The sequence below is a fragment of the Chaetura pelagica genome, unplaced genomic scaffold, assembly GCF_000747805.2.
Source record: "Chaetura pelagica isolate M959 unplaced genomic scaffold, ChaPel_1.0 scaffold2, whole genome shotgun sequence".
Taxonomy (NCBI): Eukaryota; Metazoa; Chordata; class Aves; order Apodiformes; family Apodidae; genus Chaetura; species Chaetura pelagica.
In genome coordinates, this window is record NW_009952796.1 from 5,033,950 (window position 1) to 5,059,754 (window position 25,805).

At 42.9% G+C, this 25,805-nt stretch overlaps 1 protein-coding gene across 1 annotated transcript in view; it reads right to left on the reverse strand.

Moving 5' to 3' along the window:
- Positions 1–5,451: 5,451 nt before the first annotated feature.
- Positions 5,452–25,805, reverse strand: part of CAPN8 (calpain 8) — a 31,081-nt gene continuing 10,727 nt past the window's right edge. The window contains exons 3-21 of the mRNA XM_009994760.1: positions 24,978–25,096; positions 23,709–23,842; positions 23,243–23,411; positions 22,279–22,362; positions 21,411–21,496; positions 20,077–20,151; positions 18,941–19,101; positions 18,057–18,232; positions 15,887–15,898; positions 14,032–14,243; positions 13,416–13,452; positions 12,683–12,748; positions 12,137–12,194; positions 11,189–11,253; positions 9,929–9,997; positions 8,553–8,631; positions 7,542–7,658; positions 6,864–6,922; positions 5,452–5,475 (exon numbers count right to left, since the gene is read on the reverse strand). Coding sequence (XP_009993062.1) covers positions 5,452–5,475; positions 6,864–6,922; positions 7,542–7,658; positions 8,553–8,631; positions 9,929–9,997; positions 11,189–11,253; positions 12,137–12,194; positions 12,683–12,748; positions 13,416–13,452; positions 14,032–14,243; positions 15,887–15,898; positions 18,057–18,232; positions 18,941–19,101; positions 20,077–20,151; positions 21,411–21,496; positions 22,279–22,362; positions 23,243–23,411; positions 23,709–23,842; positions 24,978–25,096 — 1,802 coding nt within the window. The remainder of the gene's footprint in view (positions 5,476–6,863; positions 6,923–7,541; positions 7,659–8,552; positions 8,632–9,928; positions 9,998–11,188; positions 11,254–12,136; positions 12,195–12,682; positions 12,749–13,415; positions 13,453–14,031; positions 14,244–15,886; positions 15,899–18,056; positions 18,233–18,940; positions 19,102–20,076; positions 20,152–21,410; positions 21,497–22,278; positions 22,363–23,242; positions 23,412–23,708; positions 23,843–24,977; positions 25,097–25,805) is intronic.

Genomic DNA, 25,805 nt, shown 5'->3' on the forward strand with positions numbered 1-25,805 from the left:
TGAAAAGGGCTGCTCTTCCTGTGATTGCCAGTGAGCCATGGATGTGACCATTAGCTTGTAATGACAAGGAAGAAGAGATCCCTCTGTAAATCTCCCATTACAGAATCTTAGGGGTTGGAAGAGACCTCGAAAGATCATCTAGTCCAACCCCCCTGTCAGAGCAGGATCACCTAGAGCACATCACACAGGAACGTGTCCAGGTGGGTTTTGAATGTCTCCAGTGAAGGAGACTTCACAACCTCTCTGGGCAGCCTGTTCCAGTGTCACTCTCACAGTAAAGAAGTTTTTTCTGATGTTTACGTGGAACCTCCTGTGTTCCAGTTTGCACCCATTGCCCCTTGTCCTATCACTGAACATCACTGAAAAAAGCCTGGCTCCATTATCCTGACACTTACCCCTTAAATATTTGTAAACATTGATGAGGTCACCCCTCAGTCTCCTCCAAGCTAAAGAGACCCAACTCCCTCAGCCTTTCTTCATAAAGGGAGATGTTCCATTCCCTCAGTCATCTGTGTGGCTCTGTGCTGGGCTCTTTCAAGCACTTCCCTGTCCTTCTTGAACTGTGGGGCCCAGAACTGGACACAATATTCCAGATGCAGCCTCACTGAGGTAGAATAGAGGGGGAAGAGAACCTCCCTTGACCTACTAACCATTTCTAATGCACCCCAGGATGCCATTGGCCTTCTTGGCCACAAGGGCACACTGCTGGCTCATGGTCATCCTTCTGTCCACCAGGAACCCCAGGTCCCTTTCTCCTGCACTGCTCTCCAGCAGGTCAGCCCTCAACCTGTACTGGTACATGGTGTTTTTCTTCCCCAGATGCAAGACTCTACACTTGCCCTTGTTGAATTTCATCAAGTTTCTCCCTGCCCAACTCTCCAGACTGTCCAGATCTCACTGAATAGCAGCACAGCCTTCTGGTGTGTCAGCCACTCCTCTCAGTTTAGTGTCATCAGCAAACTTGCTGAGGGCACACTCTGTTCCTTCATCCAGGTCGTTGATGAAAATATTGAATAGTACCGATCCCAGTACTGACCCCTGAGGGACTCCACTAGTCACACACCTCCAACCAGATTCTGTCCCATTGACCACTACTCTCTGACTTCTTCCTTTCAACCAGTTCATGATCCACCTCATTACCTGATCATCAAGAGCATACTTCCTCAGTTTACCTACGAGGATGCTGTGGGAGACAGTGTCAAATGCTTTACTGAAATCAAGATAAACCACATCTACTGTCCTTCCATCATCTACCCACCTAGTTACTTCCTCCTAGAAGGCTATAAGGTTGGTCAAACATGACTTTCCCTTGGTAAAACCATGTTGGCTGCTCTTAATGACCCCCTCACCCTTGATATGCCTAGAGATAGTGCCAAGAACAAGTTGTTCCATCACCTTTCCAGGGATGGAGGTGAGGCTGACTGGTCTATAGTTACCCCAGTCCTCCTTCTTGCCCTTCTTGCAGACTGGAGTGACATTTGCTTTCCTTCAGTCTTCAGGCACCTCTGCTGTCGCCCACGACTTACCAAAGATGATGCAGAGTGGCCTAGCAGTGACCTCCGCCAGCTTCCTCAGCACCTGTGGGTGTATTCCATCTGGACCCTTTGTCAGTAACCTCAGTTCCCTGATTTTCCTGATCCAGGCCCATATACCTGTTCTGTAAGGGCACGTGTGAAGGTGGGGGAAGCCAGGAGCGGGTTCACCTGTTGTCTCGAGCAGGGACCCGCTTCCAGTTGCCCTCTTCTCTCAGGTCCCCTACCTCTGCCAGGTGACAGGAAGGCAGAGGATCCTCTACTTCTTGTGAAACTTCCACCTTAAGGTCTTGTCTCAAGGATGCTGGGTATTACTCCACCAATCTATTTCTCTTTCACAATCCAAGATACTCAGTAATCTTTCCACCTCCTCTCCCAGCTCAGCCACTGGGCTGAGTAAATCATTCACCTGGTCACAGCACACACAGGTGTTCTCTCTGCTCTCCTCCGATACGACTGACAGGCTGAGACACTCTGTGCAGCCAGAGACCTGGACAGCTGCATTCTTGAGAGGGAACCCTGTCTAGGTTGCCACTGTCCTCCTGGCAACGGTTTTTGCCCAAGTGGACACCATGGCTAAGTCCTCTTCAAGGGGGGGATCATCACTAGCTGAGCTCTTACCCTGAGCCAACAGGCCCGTGCCCTGCTCCGCACGCCCTGCCCGCACAAACCCTTCTACCGCCCCACGCCCTGTTTGCTGCTCCTGGTCACCGCGCTCCCCAGGGGCTGCTTCTACCTGAGGGGGGTCAGGCCCCATCCCTTTGCCTCTGCCCACGGTGAGTCAGAGCTGCCGCTCCCCAGAAGGTCTCACTCCCAGCCCAGGGACTGGGGCTGGGACTGACCCACTCTCAGTTTCTCTCTCTCTCTGTTTCTCTCGCTCGGCTTTGCCAAGGGTTTCCTTGTAGTTTAGCCACTGCAGGAGGGCAGCACAATCCCTCACTCTGGTGTCCCTCGCCTCAGTGGGTTCACCGAAATGGGAGGATGAGCGGTTGACAGATAACTGCATGTATGAGATAGATTATTTTTTTATCCTCCCAGCTCATAGGCAGAATCCCAAATCCATGTTATTTTCTTGCACCTCATCTATACTCTGGCGAGAAGCTGGTGTCAGAAGCTGATGGGGTAGGATTTATACCCACGGGAAGTTCCTCTATAGGCAACCACAAGACAATTAGTACACATGGAACTGAGATCTCTGAACACTGTCTGATGTGAACCACACTATTCAGGAGCAATGTAGAGTTCAAGTTTTCATTTCACAGGGCTGCAGGGCAAATTAAGACATTTCTATGGGAACGTGGAGAGAGAAAGGAAAGATCTGAAGAGCTATTGCAGAGTTTTCGTGGGGGTGTCTTTTGTCCCACTTTATTTATAAAGTGCTGAGGATGCCTCGTAGCACAGTTTTTATAGTGACAGGGAATGTATCACAAATTAATGAACCTTTGTGCCTTGCCTGCATTATGATTCTCTGTGACTGAGCTACTAAAATCCAACAGGAGCTTCACAGCTCTGACAATGAAGCACAGCCAACATGCAGGGTATGAGCACAGAGAGACCAGATGCCCAAGCCTTGGCACAGCCCACCATGTCCCACTGCTTTCACAGGAGCTGCTGCAGGTGTTAAAAGGCATTCTAGCCCCATCAGGTCTAACTGGGAGAACTGGTGAGTGCAACCATTTGTTCAGCTTGCAGCACAAGGAAGAAAAATAAGGTGGACGGTAACAATCTTTTTGCGGATGGGTCAAGTAAAAAGCAGAAGTGCATTCAATCCCATGAAAAGGTTTATTTCCAAACGGTTGTTCTCTGAAACCTGATAGTCAAGTCCTGTGCTTAGAGAACAAATAACAGAGGAAGTGGCTTCTCTGGAGCTGCCTGCTTCCCGAAGATAAAGGAAGATGGAGTGCAGCACTCTGTCCATCCTCTATGAGAGACTGAGAGTCATTGAGATAACTATTAGAATTATTGTGTTGAGGGCCTCTTGTTTGATATAAAGGGAAAAGAATTTGGACCATACAATGGATTTCTGCATATATTTGAGCTTTCCCCATCCTGTGGAGAGAGGCCTGTCTGTGATCATAATTGGAATGAACTCATGAATAGTACATGTGAGCAGAAAGCAAATGTGAAGCTGCAAGCAGTTAGCTCACCCTGCTGCATGGTTAGCAAGGAGATGTGTTGCATACTCAAGATATAGGGCAGGGAAGGACACAATTATCTTATGGAACAGATAGAGCATTCACTAGAAAATTCTCAATGTTTTGGAGACCTCAGCTTGCCCCAGGTAGCTCTGTCTTCCAGGCAAGTGAAGGTAGGCAAAGCAGGCAAATATCTACTAGGAGAAACTGGTGGCCACTTCAGAGCTCTGCATGCATGTCCTGACCAGTGACAGGTGCACAGGGACAGCAGGGGAAAACTAAGAGTTACCTCACTGTTTTTATCCTGCATTCATTTTGCTTTAACTGGGGGAGGACCTCAAAATGAGAGCAGCAAATATTAGAAAGGCAGAGCCACAAGTTGGAACATGTCATGCATCCCTTCAAGTCAGCTTCAGCCAGCACCAAGAAGAAATGCTGGAAGATGTCAAGCAGAGTCTTGGTGGTTGTCACAAGGCATTTCGTGTTCAGAGTTGGGAAACACAAGAGCTTTCTTCCTGTTCAAAGAAAGAGCTTAGAAACAAGCAGACAGGGAGAAAGGTCCCTTTCAAACAGAATGGAAGACAGGGGGATGTAGTGTTGGCCTCAGATCTGCCCTGGGGGCATCTGAGTGAGTCTGCCTGCACTCACTCCTTCTGCTGCTGGGGAGAAGGGTCAAAGACTTCTTGTCTCATCAGATCATTACCATGAGTTCCAGAAACATTTTCTGATTTTTAAAAAAGACTTCTAGATTATCTTGCCTGTATTGTTGAGCTATTACTCTTAATAATACTGTGACCTTAAATGCAGGGAGATTTTCTTTAAAGAACAAAGGTTTTACAACACCTTAGGAAAGTATATCACTGTTAGCCAGTGACTATTAGCTTCAGTTTCTTCTTTCTATCTTCTTTCCAGTAGCCCATCCCTCACACTCTCAAGTTACTGGACCTCCTACAGGTGCATTTTATGTTCCTCCCCTCACATTTGCCTTTATGATTTTCTGAGCTCAAATCATTCGCTTCCCAGAGATCCAAACTCCACCTGTGGGCACTGAAGTACACATATGGGCAAGCACCCTTAGGAGAAAAACTCAGCTGAAATAACTGCAGCAAATTACCTATGGCCTTCCATCCTTGCTCCTTTTCCTGAGGAACAGATCCTGGTGGACAAGTGCCAACATTTTTTGCCTAATTCCCTGTTCATCCTTGGGGCTATGTCTCTGCCCAATTCCCCTGTGCTCTCAGCAGCTCATAATCTGCAACTGAGCTCCCCATCCTCAACTTCTGCAGGTGCTCAGCAGAGCCCAAGTGGATATCTGGCTGGGAAGGGAGGTAGCCAGAGCAGCAACACAAATGTAGCCCTTGCTCTGAGCATGGGTTTCTCTCTGTGAAACATATGCTGGACATTGCAGGCAGTGGAGATCGCTTCCAGGATTTCAAACACTGTTAAACTTTGATGCACAGTCCAAAGTCAAAATAAAGCCAGATGGACCCACCTGCCATTAGTCCAGTTTGTAACATTTCAGAGTGAAACACAGAAATACTCTTTGGGCAGGAAAAATAAATAAGTTTGGGTTTGTTGGGTTATTTTTTTAATTTGTTTGTTTATCTTTTTTTTATTTGAGCGTGTATTTATTTTCTAACTGACAAGATATCACTTCATCTTTAGTGGACTTAAAATAACTTTCCAGTAACAAAAAGTTTTTATCTCTGCTTTTTATAACAAGAAGCTGAATGAGTGGTTCTATGTTCAGAAGAGCCTGGGAGGCTGAATTCATCAACCATGGTTCAAACCAGTGTGCAGCATAGCCACTGTGGGAGAAACAGAACAAGGAGTCAGTCCACTTGGAGGGTCCACAGGCTGTCACTGGGGTACTATACTATGGCTTTGGGAGAACAAGCTGGGAATGGCTGGAGCTGTGTTCTAATCTGTGGTACATGTGGGAACCATCTGCTCTGGAACTTTGGGGAAATTTATTGCCAGGATCAGCCTCACGCATTACAAATGAGGTCTCTTCTGAGGGAAGACCAGCTCTCCAGAGTGAGCTGCATGACCTTTGAAAAATCTTAGTGTCAGAATATGCAACATTTAACTAACTGTGAATGAGGGTCACAGGGCCTCTTAACCATCCTCCTCTCTCTGAGACAGTCTTCAGCTGAGAGGACTAATTGGATGGACCTCATGGGGCCCCTTTCCAGCTGTTTCCTGAGATAAATTTGTAGACTCAAGCTGATTGCTTTTATTACAGCTTCAACAGAAGAAATTTGCATTGAAAACAATGTGGGGGGGGAAAAAGACCTGACATCTTTAAAGGTCTCTTTTAATTCTGGCAGGTTGATCAGTACATTCTCTGCCAGGCAAAAACAGTTCCCTGCAGTGTGTTTTCTAATTAATTGCCCTCTGCCCTCTAAAAGTAGACAGTGAAACACACTGTGTAAGCATCTTCTCCAGCAGCCTTAGGGGTCTTGAATATATCTTTACTTTTTTACTCATATAAGGCAAATGTCCATTCTACTAACTTAGATGGGCCTTCTGAGCTGAAGAACCTTTTCACATAAAAAAAAACTTTCCCTTTCTAACATTATTGAGTTTACCACTTATAATAGTGATTTTAAATAAATACAATTTTGCATGGTCCATGGCTGTAACTTAACTAGATGGTATTGTAATCTGATCAGCCTCACCTCAGCCAGAGAGAGCTGGATGACTCCACTCTTGTCTTTGTCCAGGAGGTGGAACAATTCTGGAAGATAGAAGGGAAGGGGGGGACAGAAGAAATTTGCATTGAAAACAATGTGGGGGGGGAAAAAGACCTGACATCTTTAAAGGTCTCTTTTAATTCTGGCAGGTTGATCAGTACATTCTCTGCCAGGCAAAAACAGTTCCCTGCAGTGTGTTTTCTAATTAATTGCCCTCTGCCCTCTAAAAGTAGACAGTGAAACACACTGTGTAAGCATCTTCTCCAGCAGCCTTAGGGGTCTTGAATATATCTTTACTTTTTTACTCATATAAGGCAAATGTCCATTCTACTAACTTAGATGGGCCTTCTGAGCTGAAGAACCTTTTCACATAAAAAAAAACTTTCCCTTTCTAACATTATTGAGTTTACCACTTATAATAGTGATTTTAAATAAATACAATTTTGCATGGTCCATGGCTGTAACTTAACTAGATGGTATTGTAATCTGATCAGCCTCACCTCAGCCAGAGAGAGCTGGATGACTCCACTCTTGTCTTTGTCCAGGAGGTGGAACAATTCTGGAAGATAGAAGGGGGGGGGGGGAATTTATATAAACCACAGAGTTTGGCATTTAGAGAATCACTGTCTGACAAAATGTAGAGGTCTGGCTTTTTGCCATTATATACTGGAAATCTATGCTGGTTCTGAAAGAGAATATTACAGGTGGTGTTCTTTCCTGTTAACAAGTCATTTCTAAGCTGCCTCATGGGGTGAAATAGTCAGATCTAGATCAGCAAACTGAGAGCTGGCAGCAGGACAACTATAAAATCAGTCGCATCTGGTATGATCCAGGAACAAACCTGTTGATCAGGTCTGAGTAAGGAATGTAAATAATAAATGGTAAATTTATAGCAGCTGGGACAACCTGGGGGCCAGAGCACTGACCATGAAGAGCAGATGACTGTAAAGCAGAAGAGCATGGTAGGTTATGAAAACATGTCCCCTGCCCTCCATGGTCATACAGCCAGAAAGTCTGTTGCTGTTTCTCTGCTGCTTTCTCCAATGGACACAGTTTTGCTGGCACACTCAGGTCTCCATGCAACTTGCTACACTCAGGGTTAAAAAGACACAAAATGCTTAATGAGGTCCCGAAGTTCTCAGGAATTCCCTTTGGCTGATGAAAGGAGAGGCACTTACTGAAGAGGGTCTCCAAGCGGATCATACAGGCCACAAAGCCGTCAAAGTCGATGGTCAGTTTGCTGCAGGCGTAGCGTGTGACAATGGTGTGCTGCACCTGGTCGTTGAGGGTGAAACCTGATGGCATGGGAGGCACATGAATCACTTACACAGCAGGTGAACATGTTTCCTTAGATGTGACTTATCCATGCAGCTGCAGGCAGACCTGGATGAAGGACTGAGGACTATTCCTCACAGAAGGTCTGTTGGACTCCAACACCCACCGCTGCTGTGGGTCCTTTGCAAAGCCCATTGTGCTGGGTGAAGAGAGGCATAAAATTCTCCCACAGCATTTTGTCAAACTGCATATTTCACATTGTTTCACAGCATAACCAGTCCTGTGTTCCCCAGATAAACCCCTGATTAGTGATTCTTGGTGCTGCAGCTGAATAGCAGTAATTGCAGCAAAGCCAGTTGCTCACGTAACACATTGGGCTCTATTCAGGCCTATATTAGTGCTATTTCTGTCTCTGGCTTGTTCACATAGACTTAATCAAGAACAAGACAGACAAAAAACCCCAATACAGCAGTGCTCATCTAGATGTCCCTGAGCTGGCAAACACTGCTCCGAATAGCACACATCAGAGACTGGGGCATGCCTTGGCTTGCACCTTCTCTAGTAGAGGGAAAAGTGGTGGGAGGAAATAACTGAAAAGAGGATTTGGACATAGCTCTGGAAAAGAACTTTTAGATTAGGAGACAGGCCAAAAATAGAGCAAGTACTAATCAGATGGATAAACAATGGACCCTGCGTGGACAAAAACCTCTGGGGTTCATAATGCAAAGCAGAGGATGGGTTTTGATGTAAATAACAGCAACAGGACAGTATGTGTCTGTCAGGGAGAATGGCACTGGGAATGCTGTGATCTAGGAACCAGGAGGGAAGCAAACCCATTAAAGGCTCCATTGTTCTTCCAGTATTTGACAGGGGAACTGCAGTGATCCGATGGTGTCTGGGAGCAGAAAACTCACCCGCCTCTCTGAGGGCATTTCGCATCTCATGGGAGTCAATGGTACCAGAGTAGTCACTGTCCACTCTCTTATAGATTGCCTGCAGCAGAGGAGCAAGGGAATGTGGAAATGACTTTTCCATGTGCACCCACGCAGCAATGTGAGGGTGCAAGCATGGGTAGGCAGACTTTGGCTTTCACAGCTGGGTAACAGCAGCAGTGAAGACATCATAACACCTCCTCACCAAGAGGCAGAAGTCAGAATGAAATAGCCTGGGATCCTCAAGGGTTTCACCTTGGTTTGCAGCTCATGCCCTGCCATCCTCTCTGCTCCTGGAGCTAGGTTAAAGCGAGGACATTGGTGCCTATCTCTGTTTCATCCTCTCTGCTGTGAGGATACAGCTTCAGGTTTCTGATGTCTGGGACAGGACTGCCCCTACCAGCCCAAGCATCTACTCTTTGACATGTTAATGAGCAAGGGAAATGTTTCAAACAGCTACTGGCAAGCAAGGCAGACTGGGAAACACATTCCCATGGGCTGGCAGCCTGCCTGCCTTCATATTACATGGTGGCAGACAAGACATTGAGGAAAAAGTCCTATCGTTTGGCAAGGACTGCAAGAGACAAAGTCCATTTTGCTTAATATTTCCGATGAGATGACAGATGCTTCTTACTGCCAGTAGTTTTATTATCTAGAATTAGAAGCCATCCAGTAGTATAGCTCAGACTGGAATTGGTTTTCAGGGCTTGGTCTGCCAGCACCAGCCTCGGAACAGAGCTGGTACCTCTGTCTGAAGGAGAGCTGAACATCTCATGAACATCCAGGGCAGATCCTCTGTGCTGATCAGCATCAAGCATGGTAGCATAAGACTTGCCTGAAAGGGATACTGTCAAACAAAGCAAGTCCAATGGTGACCTTCCATTAGACTGCTTGATTCTGGGTGCACCTCTTGGGATATTAAATTCTCTATCAGAAAAATAACTGAGCACTTCTCCAAGATTTAAAAATTATAAAGCCAGGCTTTTGTAGGTCCTAGAAATATATAGTTTTGTGCTTGCTGGTGCTCAGCTGGCAATGTAACATTGCAACAGCAGAGACATGTTCATGTGAGCTTTAATACAGCAGGCAGCAGAGAGACCTGTCTTTGCCAGCAATGAGAGAGGGTTAGTCTGGCTTTTCCTAAGGTATTGCACATTATGGAGAGTGTTTGGGCCAAGTTTAAAGAGAATCTGCTTACGACTTTTTAAATCAGAGGTGTTTCTGAGTCTTGGAACAAACTCCAGCCATGATAAGAAAGGTTTCCAAATGTATCTGCCTGTGGTGACTTAAACCTATCTCAGTTCTGGATCTATCCAGAGCTGAGAGGGAACAGGAGAAAGTCAGAAAGAGTATGTTACCAAATACTTCTGAATCTTCATCCAAAGCTTTTTGAATTCTATAAGTTCCAAGGTGCCGGATCCATTGGTCTGGGGGTGTTAAGGCATGGTTCAAAAATCAATGTTCCTCTATCCTTTGCAAAACTGGAGAGCAACCAAGTTCTGATAGATCACTCATCACAGTGTCATCACATAGTCATTCTCATTTGTAATACATCTCCACCTCACACAGACATGCCCACAGTTTTATATTCACTTAGCTAAAGGCATGCCAAGAATTTCTAGGCTATCTGCACACTCAAGGAATGATATATGGGATTGCTAAATATATAAGCACAATTAGATCCACTCACATTTTGTACAGTTAACAGTAGATTAAAGCCCTGAGGGAAAAAAAGAACTGGTCTCATGGCCAACAAGTGTTAGAAAGCGGAGACAGGAACTGTAAGTGAAAAGATTCAGTGACAGGCTACAGAGTCTTCCTCTATGTCCTTCAGGGCCTCGACCATCACTTCCCACAGAAAATTATAGAGAAACAAGAAGCTGCCCCATATACTGATGTGCTTTGACTTTCCCAGATGGGTTTGGGAGGCTGTGGAGTGCAGGGCAAAATCGTCCTAACAGCCAGTGATCCACAAGATCCACAGCTAATCCCTGCTCACCTCAACATGACCATATCATGAGACCAACATTAGTGTCATCCTGGCAGCATGACCATCCCAATGCACTGGCTACCTACTCAGCATGTCAAGAGATTACTGGGCAGATGTGTTGACCTCTCATTTTCCCTTGGCCACACAGAGCTTATTGGCTCTCACATGTCCTACAAGCTACACAGAAGGGATGGAGGCACAGCATGTACTTGTTACCTTTTCCCTCTGAACAGACTCTCTGGCCTGTCTCTGCTGCTTTGGGCTCTGTGGTCTATAAGCACTACCTGCCTTAGAAATGGAAGTTTGAGGTTGTGCTTAAAGCCTGCCTTCTGCCAAGCACACTGTGTATGCAAAGCTGCAACCAGGCAGAAGGTCCCTGCTTCTCCTCCCTGCTATTTTTAGCAAAAAGTTTGAACAATGAGAGATGCAGAGCAAGTGAGAGAAGTAGATTATGATTAAATGGTTCAGGTTTCTGCTACCCTGAGCTGATAGAGCTGCTTGGCTGAATGTTGTGCCTTCAGCCACATGCCTAGACAATGGAGGTGTAAATATAACCTTATCTTGTCAAAAAGCTTTGCAAAACAAATCCAGAAACTTTAAGGGTGATTAAATAATGTTCAAAGGATACATCTAGAAGGCTGATCATCTCTCTGCAAGTGTTAATGTTGAATCCATCACTTTTAATATCTTTTCCTGGGGGAAAAGAAAAAAAAAGAAAGAAAGAAAGAAAGAAAGAAAGAAAGAAAGAAAGAAAGAAAGAAAGAAAGAAAGAAAGAAAGAAAGAAAGAAAGAAAGAAAGAAAGAAAGAAAGAAAGAAAGAAAGAAAGAAAGAAAGAAAGAAAGAAAGAAAGAAAGAAAGAAAGAAAGAAAGAAAGAAAGAAAGAAAGAAAGAAAGAAAGAAAGAAAGAAAGAAAGAAAGAAAGAAAGAAAGAAAGAAAGAAAGAAAGAAAGAAAGAAAGAAAGAAAGAAAGAAAGAAAGAAAGAAAGAAAGAAAGAAAGAAAGAAAGAAAGAAAGAAAGAAAGAAAGAAAGAAAGAAAGAAAGAAAGAAAGAAAGAAAGAAAGAAAGAAAGAAAAAAAAAAAAAAAGTAACAAATCCAGGTCGGAAGTACCTGGATTTTTCTGAGATGTCCACAACCTTGAAATCTGTCATTGTTTCCACTGCTTCCCTTCAGTTGATTAACCTGGGTTTTTTTGGCACAGGGGCAGGGAATGCTATTGGATTTTGGGGTGGTAAGCCTCTATCTGTCCACTTGGACCGTGGTGGTCCTCCCAGGAAGGTACAGGGAGCATAGTGCCTTTGCAGGACATCAGCTAGCAGTGCTTGGAAAGGGAGCACCAGATGGCATTTTTTCCCAGCATATTAGAGGTTCAATAAGCCAGGAGAAACTCAGCTGGGGGTGGACAAAACTTCATTTTTTCCTCACCCTTAGCTGATAGGGTTGGGTTTTGCTAGCACTGATTCCATCTGTCTGCTGATGGCACAGATGCCCTCTGACAAAAGGGCAACTAAATGTCTCACCATTTCAGCACTTGCCTTTCAGCTCTATTCAATGGGAACTAAGTAACATTACTTACTCTTCACCAAAACCCGGTTTAGGATAGTTTGAAGTTCAATTGCAGTCACTTCACAGTCCTGGACAGAAAACACACTTTGGGTGTTACTTAAAAAAAATTGCTTGAAACAAACTACATTTATTTGCTCTCAGACATCCAGAGACTATTTTCCTTCCGCATCTAAGGCATGTTAACCTTTAGAAAGTTCAGCCAATAGTTTTCCAGTTCCCAGGGCTTCTAAACAAAAAGGAAGGGATTGGCAAACTAGGCAATCATCGGAATTATACGCTAACTCCACAGGTAATTTATTTCACCAGGGGGTAATATTTTCACAGTCTTCATTCCCATCACCCCTATTTTCAAAGTTATTCCATGTCCTGCATTACTGAGGGAACAAATCACATTTTGCACCAATAAGAGGAACAATGTAGTAAAACTTCTCTATTGTAAATTCAACTAAACTGAAGCTGTGACTTAATAAAAGGGGAGAAATGTAAGGTTTTTTGAAGGCTGGACACAATCATAGAAGAGAGGTCCAAGTCTTTTTCTTTCACTTTAATTGCTTACCTCTCCAGACAGCTTTTGAAACAGAGTCTTGAACTCATCGTCTATATCCTTGTTATCGACAAGGGGCTAGAAAAAAAGAGATGATCAGGAGTGTGGTTTACAAGGCTGTTATAGAAAGTGAGTATTGTAAAGCAGCTTTACAGGGGACTGTTTACAGCAAGGGAAAATGAGCACTTACTCTACAGCAATGGCAAACCAGAGATACTACTTAAATCAAGACCAGCTCTCATTTGGGTGTTAGTACTTTCTAAAATGGATGAAAAAGTTTTCTTTTGTTACTAAGATAGTTTCATAAAATAGCTGCAGTGAAAATTTTGCTGCACCTGGCCACAGCAATTCAGCAGTTCCTTGGAGGACTGCTTTTATGGTTTTTCTAAGGCTTCAGGAAGACTATTTGTTTCTATGAAAAGGCTCATGCAATGCCCTCCCTGCCTTCTCCTACCTTTACTGGATGGAAGTACAATATAATGTGCTCCAGCCCAGATTATACGAGTGCAGTTTCTGTGCCATATGGGCCCAGGTACATGAAAATGCACGTGAAACTAAGCCAAAGAGATATGTAAAGAATCCCTTAACAAAAACAAAAACAAAAACAAACTTTCCTGAGCACAAACATATACTGTAATCTCAGCTCAGGGAAAAAATAAAATTCTCACTCCCATTTTGCCTCCACATTATAAAGGAAAGTCTGCTAGAAGGAAAAAAAATGTATCCGCCCAGTTAAGACATTTACCTCATATGGTTTTGCAGCTACCACATCACCAATCATTCTAAGGAAAAAAATGGGGGGGAAAAGCAATCAGAAATTATGAGTCTACCGTGTGGCCTTAAAATAATAAGTTAAACAAGCTATTTTAGTATAAGGTGTTATCAAAGACATGGAACAATCACCCAGGTTTTCTGCTTCTCATGCTCCTCATCCTACCTCTGTCTGTCCCACCTCTTTGAAGGTATTTTCTTCGGGAGATCCAGCCCTTTGTTGTGCTTGTCTTAGATCCAGAGTCCTGTTTTTTCATTCAATGGCTCACATTGATACATCCCTTTTAAAACCATCTCCTCATCATCATGCTCCCAAATCTTTCCCTTTTAAACTGTTGGAACTTCTCCTTCACAGACCTGAGGGATCTAATTATCCTCTGGTGCTTACTGGAGGCCATCTGAAGAGCCATTTATGTGTGTGTCACATATGATAGCCTATATAAGAAAACAGGTCCTAGAAATGGGCCTGTTTTGCTGATTAATTCCTGGCTAAGGGAGAAGATAGAGCACAGAACATGGGAGCGACACTTGACCTTTTCCTTTATCTGCTCCAGCAGCAGAAGAGGAGGCTTTACAGAGAAGGTACGCACTGTGTTTTAGCCTGCTTCTCAGAAAAAACCCGCAGGCAGAACTCTCCATTTCTGTAAGGCTCAAAAGTAGAGGGCACAATGAGGTACTCCCCCAGGGGCAGCGTGATGCGGCGGGAGACTTCGCGCAGGTTGACATACGGGTCGGAGCGAGCTGCTGGCTGATGCGTCGCGAAGAAGGCACGGCTCGCATGGATCTCTGTGTTACTCCTCAGCTGTGGGAAATGCAGCTTTGTTAGAAAGCATTTTGACAATCCACTGTCGCCCTGTTTCAATTTGAGGGCTCTAAAACCACCTGTATTTTTTTTCTTTGCATAAAATACTAAATCCCCAAGTGGTGGTATAAAAGATAACAAGCAGGCTTCTGTCATGGGAAACAGTCAGGCAGATAATTAGAAATTAACAGGATCTTTCTCTATAAAGATTATCTTTTCACATACCTCTTTATATTATGTGATATAAAATAAATAAAAATATCATCATGTGTGCTCATAACTGGTCAAACTAGTATCTGCTGCACTTAAATTTAAATTTTAGAAGGTTTTTGAGCAATTTATGGTATGAGAAGAAGTTTCTAATTGTATAGGAAATTATTACTTTAAACAGACAGAAAAAAAAAAATGTAGACAGGACAAAGTAGCAGTCACAAGGGCGAGACTTTTGGGGCCATGTTCAATGATTTACCCAACTTCTACTAGTAATACTTAGGGTATTCCTTTGGATTATGTGGAAAATAGTACTTAGCTTTTCCTTAATACCAATATACTCTTAAAAGTGAAACACTGCATAGTGTCTTAAAAGAAAACACTGATATAAGAAGAAACAGTAGTGTGAGAATAACTCCTCTGCTATAAAACTCCTATTCATGACTTTTGCTCCACAGGGATGTCTTTCAAAAAGTGTGATTCAGTGATCCACAAAAGTGCTGTGTGGTTGACACAGGGTGGGGAACATTGCGTACAGATAAAGTTTCTGGCTGCCTAAGATCAGAGTATTCAAAGATGTTATCAAACATTTTATAATCATTCAGTTTTTCTGTTGTAAACTGTAAACTGTGTTGGTTTTTTTCCCTCTTTTGCTCTGAAGATAAGATTGGATTTGGTATTTATTCAACAACCCCATCCTTTCTCCTCACTCAATCTTAAGCTAAGGGGGACTGCAAAGATTAAGAAACCAGATCTGTATCTTTTTCAATATAGAAAGTTCATTTTCCCTTTGCATCTGCAAGGCTGTTAAAAGAACACAGTTAATTGCTATGTGACCACACATTCATTTACTGAGAGAGAAGAAAAAGGCTGAAAAGCTGAGGAAAAAACTGTCAGTGCAGGCTGCTGGATGTCAGTAATGAGTATAGGCTCTTCCTACTGCCAGACACCCCTGGGGTCTCTTTCTTCAGGAATGAAAAGCCTCTTTACCTCAGTATTGACATCTGGGAGGATTAGGGAAGGTTGAGCGAGGTTTGTTTGGTACCAGGAGCCCCAGCTCGAACTATGAAAGGAATAGCATTTCTTCTAAATAACATTAGCTATATTTTCTTGATTTTAGAGTGAAGAGACTGTTTTCCCTTCATTTGTATTAAATATACGAATTCTGACCTCTGTTATAACAAACTTAGTGGAAGCCAAATTTCAACAAGTGTAAATGAAGTTAAGATTGGGACTCAGATGCTTGTAATAAAGCCTTGTGCCCCAGTGACTTGGAAATGGTTATTCAGAACTGAGATGCTGGTTGAGTGATCCAAGAACAAAGCTCTCCAAAAGAGCTGTCTTTAGGAAGAAGTTTTTCTGGTAGCTAAATTGTCCAGTGCAAAAGGAAGCGTCCATCTGGAGGCTGGAAGTCTTCAGCAGAGATTACATACCTCTTCAGGAATCTGAAAGGAAGAGAAAGAGTCAGTGTTACAGGGGTGCTACATATCTGCTTCTATCATTAGGGGGAAAAAAGGGGGGAAAAAAAAGTTAGATAAAATCTCCTTTGTGTGCTTTTTAAAAAATGCTATTTACAACCACATATTTACTATCAGTTACGTATGAAGTTATACAGGAAGTTCTTAGTTTGTGCTACAGCTTTTTCAAAGGAAAAACAGGATCTTTATCCAGAGGAATCTATACAACATTTAACTGCTTTTCTCCTCATATAGTGTTGTGAACGATACTATTGGTTGGCAATATTTGTGTTAAGCCTTGAAATGCTCATAGAGGAAAGTCATCAGGTTTGTCCTATTCTGCTATACAAAAATGAACTGAGAATCCATTAGAGCAGTTCTAAAACCTTTACTGTTTCTGAAATAGGATTAAAATTTAAGGCTACCATCACTAGCAACCAGCATGAGGCTGATGAGATTGTTGCAATGCAACAAGAAGTAACAAATTTCAAGAATTGGCTCTTCCTAAATGAACTAAATTGCAATGTTAATTTGTACCTCCAAATATAAGGTAGCTTTTTCAAAAGCAATTAGTTGTCTTGAGCACATAGAGTCCCGTGACAGCCGAAGAGTTCGTGACCCCAAGTTCCAGAAAAGCTTTTGTAAATATCACCTGTACAGGGATTCTTGACTGCCTGAGATGGCCCCTTGAGACTTCAGGTCTTGTTCCTCATAACCAGCATACTAGATGGCCAGGAGCTCAGTGTTAGACATGCCTACAGTAAATATCAGCAGGCAGCTTGAGCTACATGACTTACAAAAGCTCTGCAGGGCAGAAAGGCTTGCACACACATTTTTTTCACCTTTTCCTGCACAGACATCTGCTTTAGGTTGACATCCATGCTGTCCTAACTGGACCTCCTCAGCCACAGCATCAGCTACAGTGGTGTAAATCCACAACAGTGCATGACCCAAGGAACTCAGATCATAGCTGAATGTTCACCTGAGTTGACTTAGCAGCCATTTCTTTTGAAAGAAAGACTTCATCTTGCTAAAAGTCACCAAGTTTACCCTACTATGGAAAAGACTATGGAGGAGGCAGACAGGACGAATTAGATATAAAGCAGAAAGGCTCTGCTAATGCCTTCAGGTTCTTATGCAGTGCTATCAGCAGACAAACATCATTAAAGTACAAATTCTAGGATGCCAGTCGGCCAGGGTGCTTGGCACCACACAGATGGCAACTGAGAAATGTACTCTGTGAGATCCATTTGTATATGCAGACACTTAGGCACTAGGGAAAACCTTGCCTGGTTTTGAACCACCCTGCACAAGACACATTAGAAAAAGTCAGCCATTCCCATCTGCTCCCACCTGTGCTGGTTAATGATCTGGGACCAGAGGAATCTACATAATATTTAATTGTTTTTCTCCAGATATAATTTTGGAAATTATAATACTGGATGGAAATTTGTATATTTGCTTCTGTTCCCTCACATCACAGAAAATACATGCTGCAGATATTTTTCCTACATTTTATTTTTAGACACAGAATTGACACTGGTAGAATCAGAAAACAACAAAAACAAAAAAACCCCAAACAAACAAAACACAAAAACTGAAAACCAAATCCAAAACCAAAAAAAACCCCCATAACAAACAAAAACAACAAAACAAAACAAAACACAGAAAACAAAGAAACAACAAAAAAAAAACCCCAAATGAACAACAACAAAAAAAACAACCCAAAACTACCAAATTAGAACAATAACATGGTAGATATTAAATCAAAACAATTTTCAAATGCAAGGAGAAAATAGTAAAAAAAAAAGTAAGTGACTACTGGGCACTAACAATGGGCTGTAATCAGAAATACTTATCTGGAATTACCAGGCACCCTGAACCTGCCTGCATTCAGATTTTGAATGAGACTGCTGATAAATTATTGCCTCTAGTTTTACATTGCTCTCCTGTTAAAGTGGGACAAATTTATCTGAATTTTCCCCTATTATGTGGGTCAGGAAGAAATTAGAGAAGGATTTGAATCATCTTGCAAAATGCAATTCTTATTGAAGTGCAGTGCTGACTGTCAATGCATAGCACATTGCTATTTTTTTCCAGGGCATCAGAACAGGTAATAAAGCCTTTAATTAGAAACAAACTTTACCTGATATAGTGAATACCCAATACTAAGCAGAGATTCTCCCATTTTCTTCTGTCTCCTGCGGTTCTTCTGCATCAAGCCCACCAGAATAGTACAGCATGGCTCAGTCAGACTTCCTTCATGGTCATCGTCTGGTTCATCCAACCGGATTTTAAACTGGGGGTTGGTCCAGTATGTTGCTAAAAGTCCCCAAGGCAAGAAAAAAATGAAGGAGATTTTGTTGTTCTTGTAGCCAAGATGGCTGTCACTTGAATTACAGAGACTATCTCTTTGGAAGAACTTCTATCTGGAGTTTTTCCAACCCTTTCCATTATGTTTTATGGGTTTATGTTTTCACAGCTCTGCTGAATATCAACTGGAGTCATGGCAAATCAAAGCACCAGGCTATTTCCTGGGTAATAGTGACCAACAGGGAGGAGCTGATATTGTTAATTCTAGCCATTGATTTATCTCCAGGAAATTTCCTTGGCTGAGGCTGTTATTGATGCAAGAGGACCAAATGCCAGGCAGCCTCTCCAGAGGTCTAGCCTAAAAATTAATGGAAAACAACACTGCTGAACTGTGACATTTTTCTGGCCTGCCCAACCCTTTGGAGGATCACTCCAGTCACAAGCAAAAGCCATGTAAGCAGGAAAAGCAGACAGAGGGAAAAAATCACAACAAACACAGCCAAACACAACTGTTTAGTGGGATGGTAATCCCCAGTGAGGGAATAAGTATGAATTAGATCTTGGTTTAGGCTGCCAAGCTTTTGCTTACTATCTAAACCATGCAGAAAGAGCTCCACCTCCAAACCCTTCCAACCAAGGGTCCCTCTTGTTCAGAAGCTCTTATTTTTCATTGTTTTATTGGTATTTCACCAAGAGCCCACTTGGCTAGGTCTCCACCTTGGTAGTTCTGGCAGCCCCCAGCAGTCGAACCCCGTCTCCACTGTCCATTAAACAGGGTCAGGTCCCATTTATTCACTTTGTTGCTTGTCAGTGTGTCAGGAGTCAAGTTGCAAATCTCAAGGCGGGTGAACTGCCTTTGGAAATCTGAAAATGCCATCCTGGTGCACAAAAAGATCAGGGTTAGTCCTTCAACCTGAGGTAGACGAGGTGTCTGCAAATGGATGTCTCTCCCAACAGGGCAGCCAATATCAATACTACAGATCCTATCCAAAGCCCCATTTAATTGAACTCTGAAACTTGGAACTGGCTTTTGGGAAACAAAATTTTCCAATCCCTGAACGAGCTCTATCCCATGGAGGGAGTTGTTCTCAATGGCTGCTACTCAGTCATTCCCCAGCCATGGGCAATGTCTCATGTATTGCTCTTTATAAGTAAATTCACCAAAATTGGAACAAAATGTGCCAGGAGATACCATTTAAAGGGAGTAAGAGTTGGCCCTTATGAAAGAGTCAATCTATAAAAAACTAGTCTCAATTTATATATTTCTTTAATACTTGTTTCTACCATTGCTAGTAGGTTTGCAGGAGTGACAAACTTTGACCACTTCATGCTGCAAGCAGAGGTCTGTTGTCATTTCTCAGTGCCTTATGGCCCATTCATCTTACTGCACTGAAAGATGGTGGGCATTTATCTTTCCAGTGTAGGATAGAGTGACAGGGATTCAGTACTGATCCAAATAATCAGCTACCTAGGATGGGCTTTCCATTAGGGCTGGGTAAACAGTCCCTTCCTAAGCTGGTAATCTAAACTTTTTCATTAGTGTGTAGCACTTAGGCAAAAAAATCCCAAACCTCAAAATGTAGAGCAGCTGAGGTTCATTCTTGCCACCTCATTAATTTTATTACCATCTGGTCTCTATACTTTGGAAAAGCACTGAGTTATGCAAGCTCTAATAAAAGGTAATATTTGAAAGGGAAGGGAAATAAACACGAGGCTGACAAGGTACACATGTAGTTTTTAACCAACTTGGTGCTGGCAGTTTCTCTCCATACTGCTTAAAAAAAAAGGACTGCTTAAAAAGCGTATGTACACATGAAATATCCAGAAGATTAAGCTAACCAAACAATTCTCACCAAAACTCTCCATCATCTACTTGCTTATCCAGAGCACGTTTTTGTTTGGGATCAACATAATTCCATTCTGGAGCACTGCAAAACACAAAAGCACTTTGTATAGTTGCATGTCACTCTTACAACGAGATCAGAGAGTCAGGCTCTGTCCTCAGCTACAGCTGGTAAAGAAATGTGTACTTCTTCAACAACTAGGCCTTCTGCCCCTCCCAATGGCAGTACATGCTGCAACCTGACTATGCAGGGCTGGAATCAGATGACAGCCGTATTTGCAGCAAATAAACTGAATCATCACTGCCAGGTGCCAGAAGGTACAAATTGCAGACTGGCTGGATTGGGTAACACACAGCCTGAAAGTCAGGCAGAGTTTCTCCATTATAAGGTCTGTGGGGATGCCTGGTATTCTCCCTAAGGAGAAAATAAAATAATAATAATAATAAAAAAGATATTATAAAAAGTACTGCAGAAAACAGCACTGTTCCTTTCCATTCAGATGTTTTGGTGCAGCAAGCAGTTTGGCATCTGTCTCAGCAGGGCTGTCTCTCAGTAAAATAGGTGCAACAAAATCAGGATATGGCTTGTGTGCATGCCTAAGGCACCTTATCTTGGGGCTGAGCAAAGCAACTCTGATAAAGGTAAGAATAACTCTAATGTTTATCTGGCTTTTCTATCCTTACGTTCTTTACACCATGAGCAGTGATACTGCAATCAGTCAAGACAGGAAACTGAAATCTCAGTATTGTATGAAAAAATACATTGTGGCCCCAAACAAGTAAAATTTGTGCCACTCTCAATAGAAAAATAAAAGATCTCATGAGATTCAAAGGCAGTTGAAGACCAGACAGTTTCTGATAGATTTTCAAACTTCTGAGGTCCTTAGCTTAGTCAATGTCCCCATTTTTTCAAGATTCTCTAGTATAAACCAAATGTTGGTCTGATGTAGAACCCAGCAACCTGTGAGTTGAGGAAGAGGCACAATGGCTTAGCCCTGTTGTATTTCCCAGGAACAGAATTGGTTTTTATATCCTACTAAAACCCAACAATCAGTCAGATCAATCTGATAAAATTCATCTTGCAAAATGGCTTGCATTGGTCTGCTCACAATTAAAACATGGGCTGTTCTTTCTTATTAGAAAGCTCTGCCTGAGGCATGGAGGAATGTCTGCTGGGTAGAGCAGATCAATATCTAACTTTGCTAGTAAATTAATAGTGGTTTATTCCAACTGATTTAGTATCTCTTATAAATGTGCTTTGATTAACTGTATAGTCCCAATTTAATTTTTAAGATATACCAAAACACACAGAAGAGAGAGACGCAGGGACATATAGAAACCTACTTATCACTCCAAGCTCCAGTCCATTCCACTTCACCCCAGGGATTTCTAAGCCTCACTAGTTTCTCTGGCTGTCCTCGGAAGTATACCTAAAAGATCCACAACAAACACAGCCTGAGCACTTCCATTATTCCAGTCATTGCTCTTCAGACAGCATAAAACAAGGAATATACTTGACTGAAGCAGTCCATTACTATTTGCAACAGTTAAAAGACATCTAGATGCCTTCCATCCTTATTTTACATTGTCGTGTGCCACCAAGTGAACTATTAGTTGCAGCACTCACAATTTCATGTGATGACAGCAACCTGCAAGCTACAAAACAGCAGTCTATCTGTGTCCTCAAAAGCAGGAGACATTGCACACCACAATGAGTTAGGAGAGAGGTTATTTGGCAGGGACACCTCTGTAATGATTCCCGTTTCAGAGAAGCAGGAGTATCCAGGGCTCACTGTGAAGTTGAGACTAATGGAGGAGTTGAGGAAAGAGACTTTTCTGCTCCTTTCCCATTAGTGCTGACTGGCATAGGACATGCTCCCACCTCCTGCAGTATGAGCATGTGGGGAACAGCTGCCTCCTCTCCTGTTTCTCCTTTCTGTACTCTCTATTTCAGCAATAGCCTGGCCCATCTTTACCTTTTGCATTCTGGTCTGTTGGTACAATGCAAGTTGCAGACTGCACAGTGTGCTCTATATAACTACCAGTACAGAGCTTCTGACCTGGCTAAGTACTGCAAGTACTTTCCTTTTTTGTTAGAGGGTGCATAGGTTTGCAACATTTTTATTTTTCAAGTCAGAAAGGCATCAGAAAGTTGAAAGCACTGCAGTACTGCAACCCCAAGCTCTTGTATGATGGCCCTGAGCTGGCTTACCTCTTCTGCTCCAGTGACAGAGTAAGCGTGTCCCTTTACCAGCTTCAGGCTTGTGATTGCTTCTATTTCAGTTGCACTAGTTATCTGGGGCAATAAAAGTATACACAGTTAGGACTATATGTTGAGTGTGAACACAGCTTTCATGAGGAAATTAATATGGCAGAAGATACCTAAAGTGGAATGCACAATGAATACCAATATTCCTGATGCAAAGTGTATATACATACAGCAGAAGTTAATCTCCAGTTTCTACATGTGCCCTATATAGGCAGTCCTAGCATGGCAGAAATTCAAGAATGTACAATGAAGTCTGAACTTAAATCACATTTCAAACTCAGGTAACAGACCTGGTCACCTGCAAAGCCAAGTTGACATGAAATCAGCTCTGAACTGCCTTGACTGAGATCCAGCATATCAAGATTTGAATTCTGGTTATCCTATATGCCATGAACCAGGATTTCAAACACAATAATGAAATGAGATGTGCATGGCATGGAGTTTCCAAAACATGTATAAACATAATCTGTAACTTGAGAGAGAGTGTATTACCAGTGTCAGTAATCTTTAGGATTGAAAACCAAAGCCAGAATCAGACTAAAGGCTACAGTAAAGTGTCTCAAATAATTTGTCTCTGGCAGTCGAGTGTTTGGAGCTGAAATTAGACAGAATTTGAATGAGTAAAGATACTCAGAGAATGAAAACAGAGTTCAGGAAAACTAGTCCCCAGTTCATGGCTCAAAGTATCATCACAGGCTGTCTTGTAAAAAAGGATGCATGATGAGAATTCATTATTTAGAGCACAGTCTTAAGTTTTTATAACTGAAATAAGGTAAGTCTTCAATTAATTTTAGTTTGCTTTTAACTCAGACTTTCCTACCTAGGTCTAACATTAGTCAGAGCTTTTGTTACAATATGGACCAGAGCTATGAGAAGTGAGGAGAGTAAAGCAGACACAGTCTCTTACATCAATGGAACAGCCAAGCAGTGACCCAGCTCTCAGAGCCTTCTGGATGATCTGGTACAGGTTTGAAGGAGCCCTCCACAGCTCATAGGACTCAGAGATGCCTCCAGTAAAATCCTCAAAGCCCTCCATAGTGGACCCTCCTGTGAGAGCTTCATAAGAGCCATTCAACCTGTGGGGGAGATGACAAGAGCTATATAAAGAGCCATCTCCACCTACCAGCACTGGCACTTCAGAAAGAAGTTTATAGTTTAGTCTCCCTTGGTCCATGTGGTCATCAGTGTGACCTGAAGTAAAGCTCATTGAAACAGATGGTTGGCAGTACCCTTTATGGACCAAATGGAAACTGTAAAAAATGGGTGAAAAGAAGGCTGCATTTCAATCAAGTGTGTTGTGTCTACCACCACAACCATCTGGGCAGTCAACTTCTGCACACCCAGGATTGCTGCCTCCTGCTTAAGCAGCATACTTGGCATAGGCCTTCTCCAGGAGAGCGCTCCAGAACTCATTGCCTTCCTCCGAGTGAACAAAGAGCAGCTTCCCGTTCTTGGTGGGCAGTCTGTCGTCCACCACGACATCCACCCATTCCCCATACTGCCAGAACTGTTGAAAAGAAGAAAGGAAAAGATTATGAGGGCTGGTGTGCACATAATAGCTCCACACTACCACCTTCCCACCCCTTCACCCATCATCAGTTCCCCTTGGATCTATCACTGCAAGGTTCCATTCCCATGTTGGACTCCTCTCCTTTGTAACAGAGGCAAATTCTTCCCATCCCTGTGAAGCACTGTGCAGGCTTCTTAATGCTTTATTCAACTTTTTCTGATAGGTAATATTAACAGCAATTTCTTGCAAATAACATCTGAAACACTGTCTGTGTTCTACGCAGAGCTAACCAGGTGAAGAGACCTGAAAGCTAGTGAGTACACAGGGCACTGTGAAGTCTTTTCTTGTCTGCTTTTTTAAGGCCAAATCCATTGGGAAAAAAAACCTAAAAAAACCACAACATAATAACTCTGTAAAAATGCTACAAGGATAGGGTCACCTGAAGTGGAAGCAGTCAATACTGCTAATCCATTCTGAAAAGACTGGGAAACATTGTGTGAAACTGTGTGAAACATTGCTAACATTGGGGTCTTTTGCCTGAACACCTGAAACATTTAATCTAGAATTTGATGCAGTCCTGAAGTGAGAGGGAATAAGATAATTTACATAATAACCCTTCTGCTGAGATGAGCAGGAAGGGATAGGTACAGGCTCAGTAATAATCCTTCCTCACCAAAACGCCTCCTTTAGCTGTGCAGGGTCAATCCACCCTGCTCATGCTTGAGCCTAACTTATAGTCAAAGCAGGCTGTGTGTTTCCTCACACACGAGCTCTGCAGGCAAGGAAACCCAGACATAGCAGTGGGGAGGGGCAGGAAGGAAAAAAGGAGAAGCCACATCAGCTTGAGCTTGGCTTGATTCATGTGGCATGATTGTCTGGCTCAGTTGACAAAACCTGTATAACTCACTAGACCCCTACCTGCTGTAAGGCAGCAGAACCAAGCCATGAGCAGGTGACATTTAACATTATTTAACTCTGTTATACTTTTCTTTGCCTCTTCCCCCCCACCAATTTCACTTACACACTGTAATTCTTGAATATTTTGCCTGTGCCAAACACACACAAAAAGCTTATTTTAGCTATATGCTCACATTTTCCTCTTTTATTCTCAATATCCTGGTCATATAGGTACCTGGAAATGAAAGATCCCAGCATAGTCCTTCTGGAAACTCTGAGCCTTGGGAACAACACGGTGCAGAACATCTGGATTCAAAGTGAGAGACGCAATGGCAGCCAGAAGCCAGCAGTCACCTAAAAACCACATGCATCACAAGACAGAAAGGTTCATTAAGAACCAGTTTTGCTGAGCTGATCTTTAAGACATTATGTCATGCTCCCCTCTAGACTAAAATACCACAATTAAGTGCTTTGCAAGGTCCTGCCAGACTCGGTATTACTCAGCAATTCATTCTTGTTTTGTTGTGTTATTTAGCTCTTTTGTTTATTTTCCACTCACACAGACTGCATAGAGCCTCTGAGGCTGATCATGGTGGTAATTTCAATGATCTCGTTTGGGCTTTGCTGGTTTGATTTTTTAATAAAGCTGTGAGTGCATGGAGCTCTCCTGGGGACAGATGAGGAGCCAACTGAGAGCTTACGGGTTAAGATTAAAGGGAAGGCAGGGACATTACAGTGAGGGCTGCTACAGGCTGCCTGACCAGGAGGACAGTACAGACAAGGCACTCTACAGAAAGAAAGGAGCAGCTTCATGTTCACAAGCCACGGTACCCATGGGTCACTTCAACCACCCTGATATCTGTTGGAGGGACAACTCTGCAAAGCACAAACAATCCAGGAGGTTCCTCGAGTGCGTGGATGACAACATCCTTTTCCAAGTAATCAAGGAACCAACAAAGAGAGATGCTGTGCTGGTCCTTGTTCCCACCAACAAGAAAGGGCTGATGAGGGAGGCTGAGCTCAAGGGCAGCCTCGGTTGTAGCAAACATGAAATGGTGGAGTT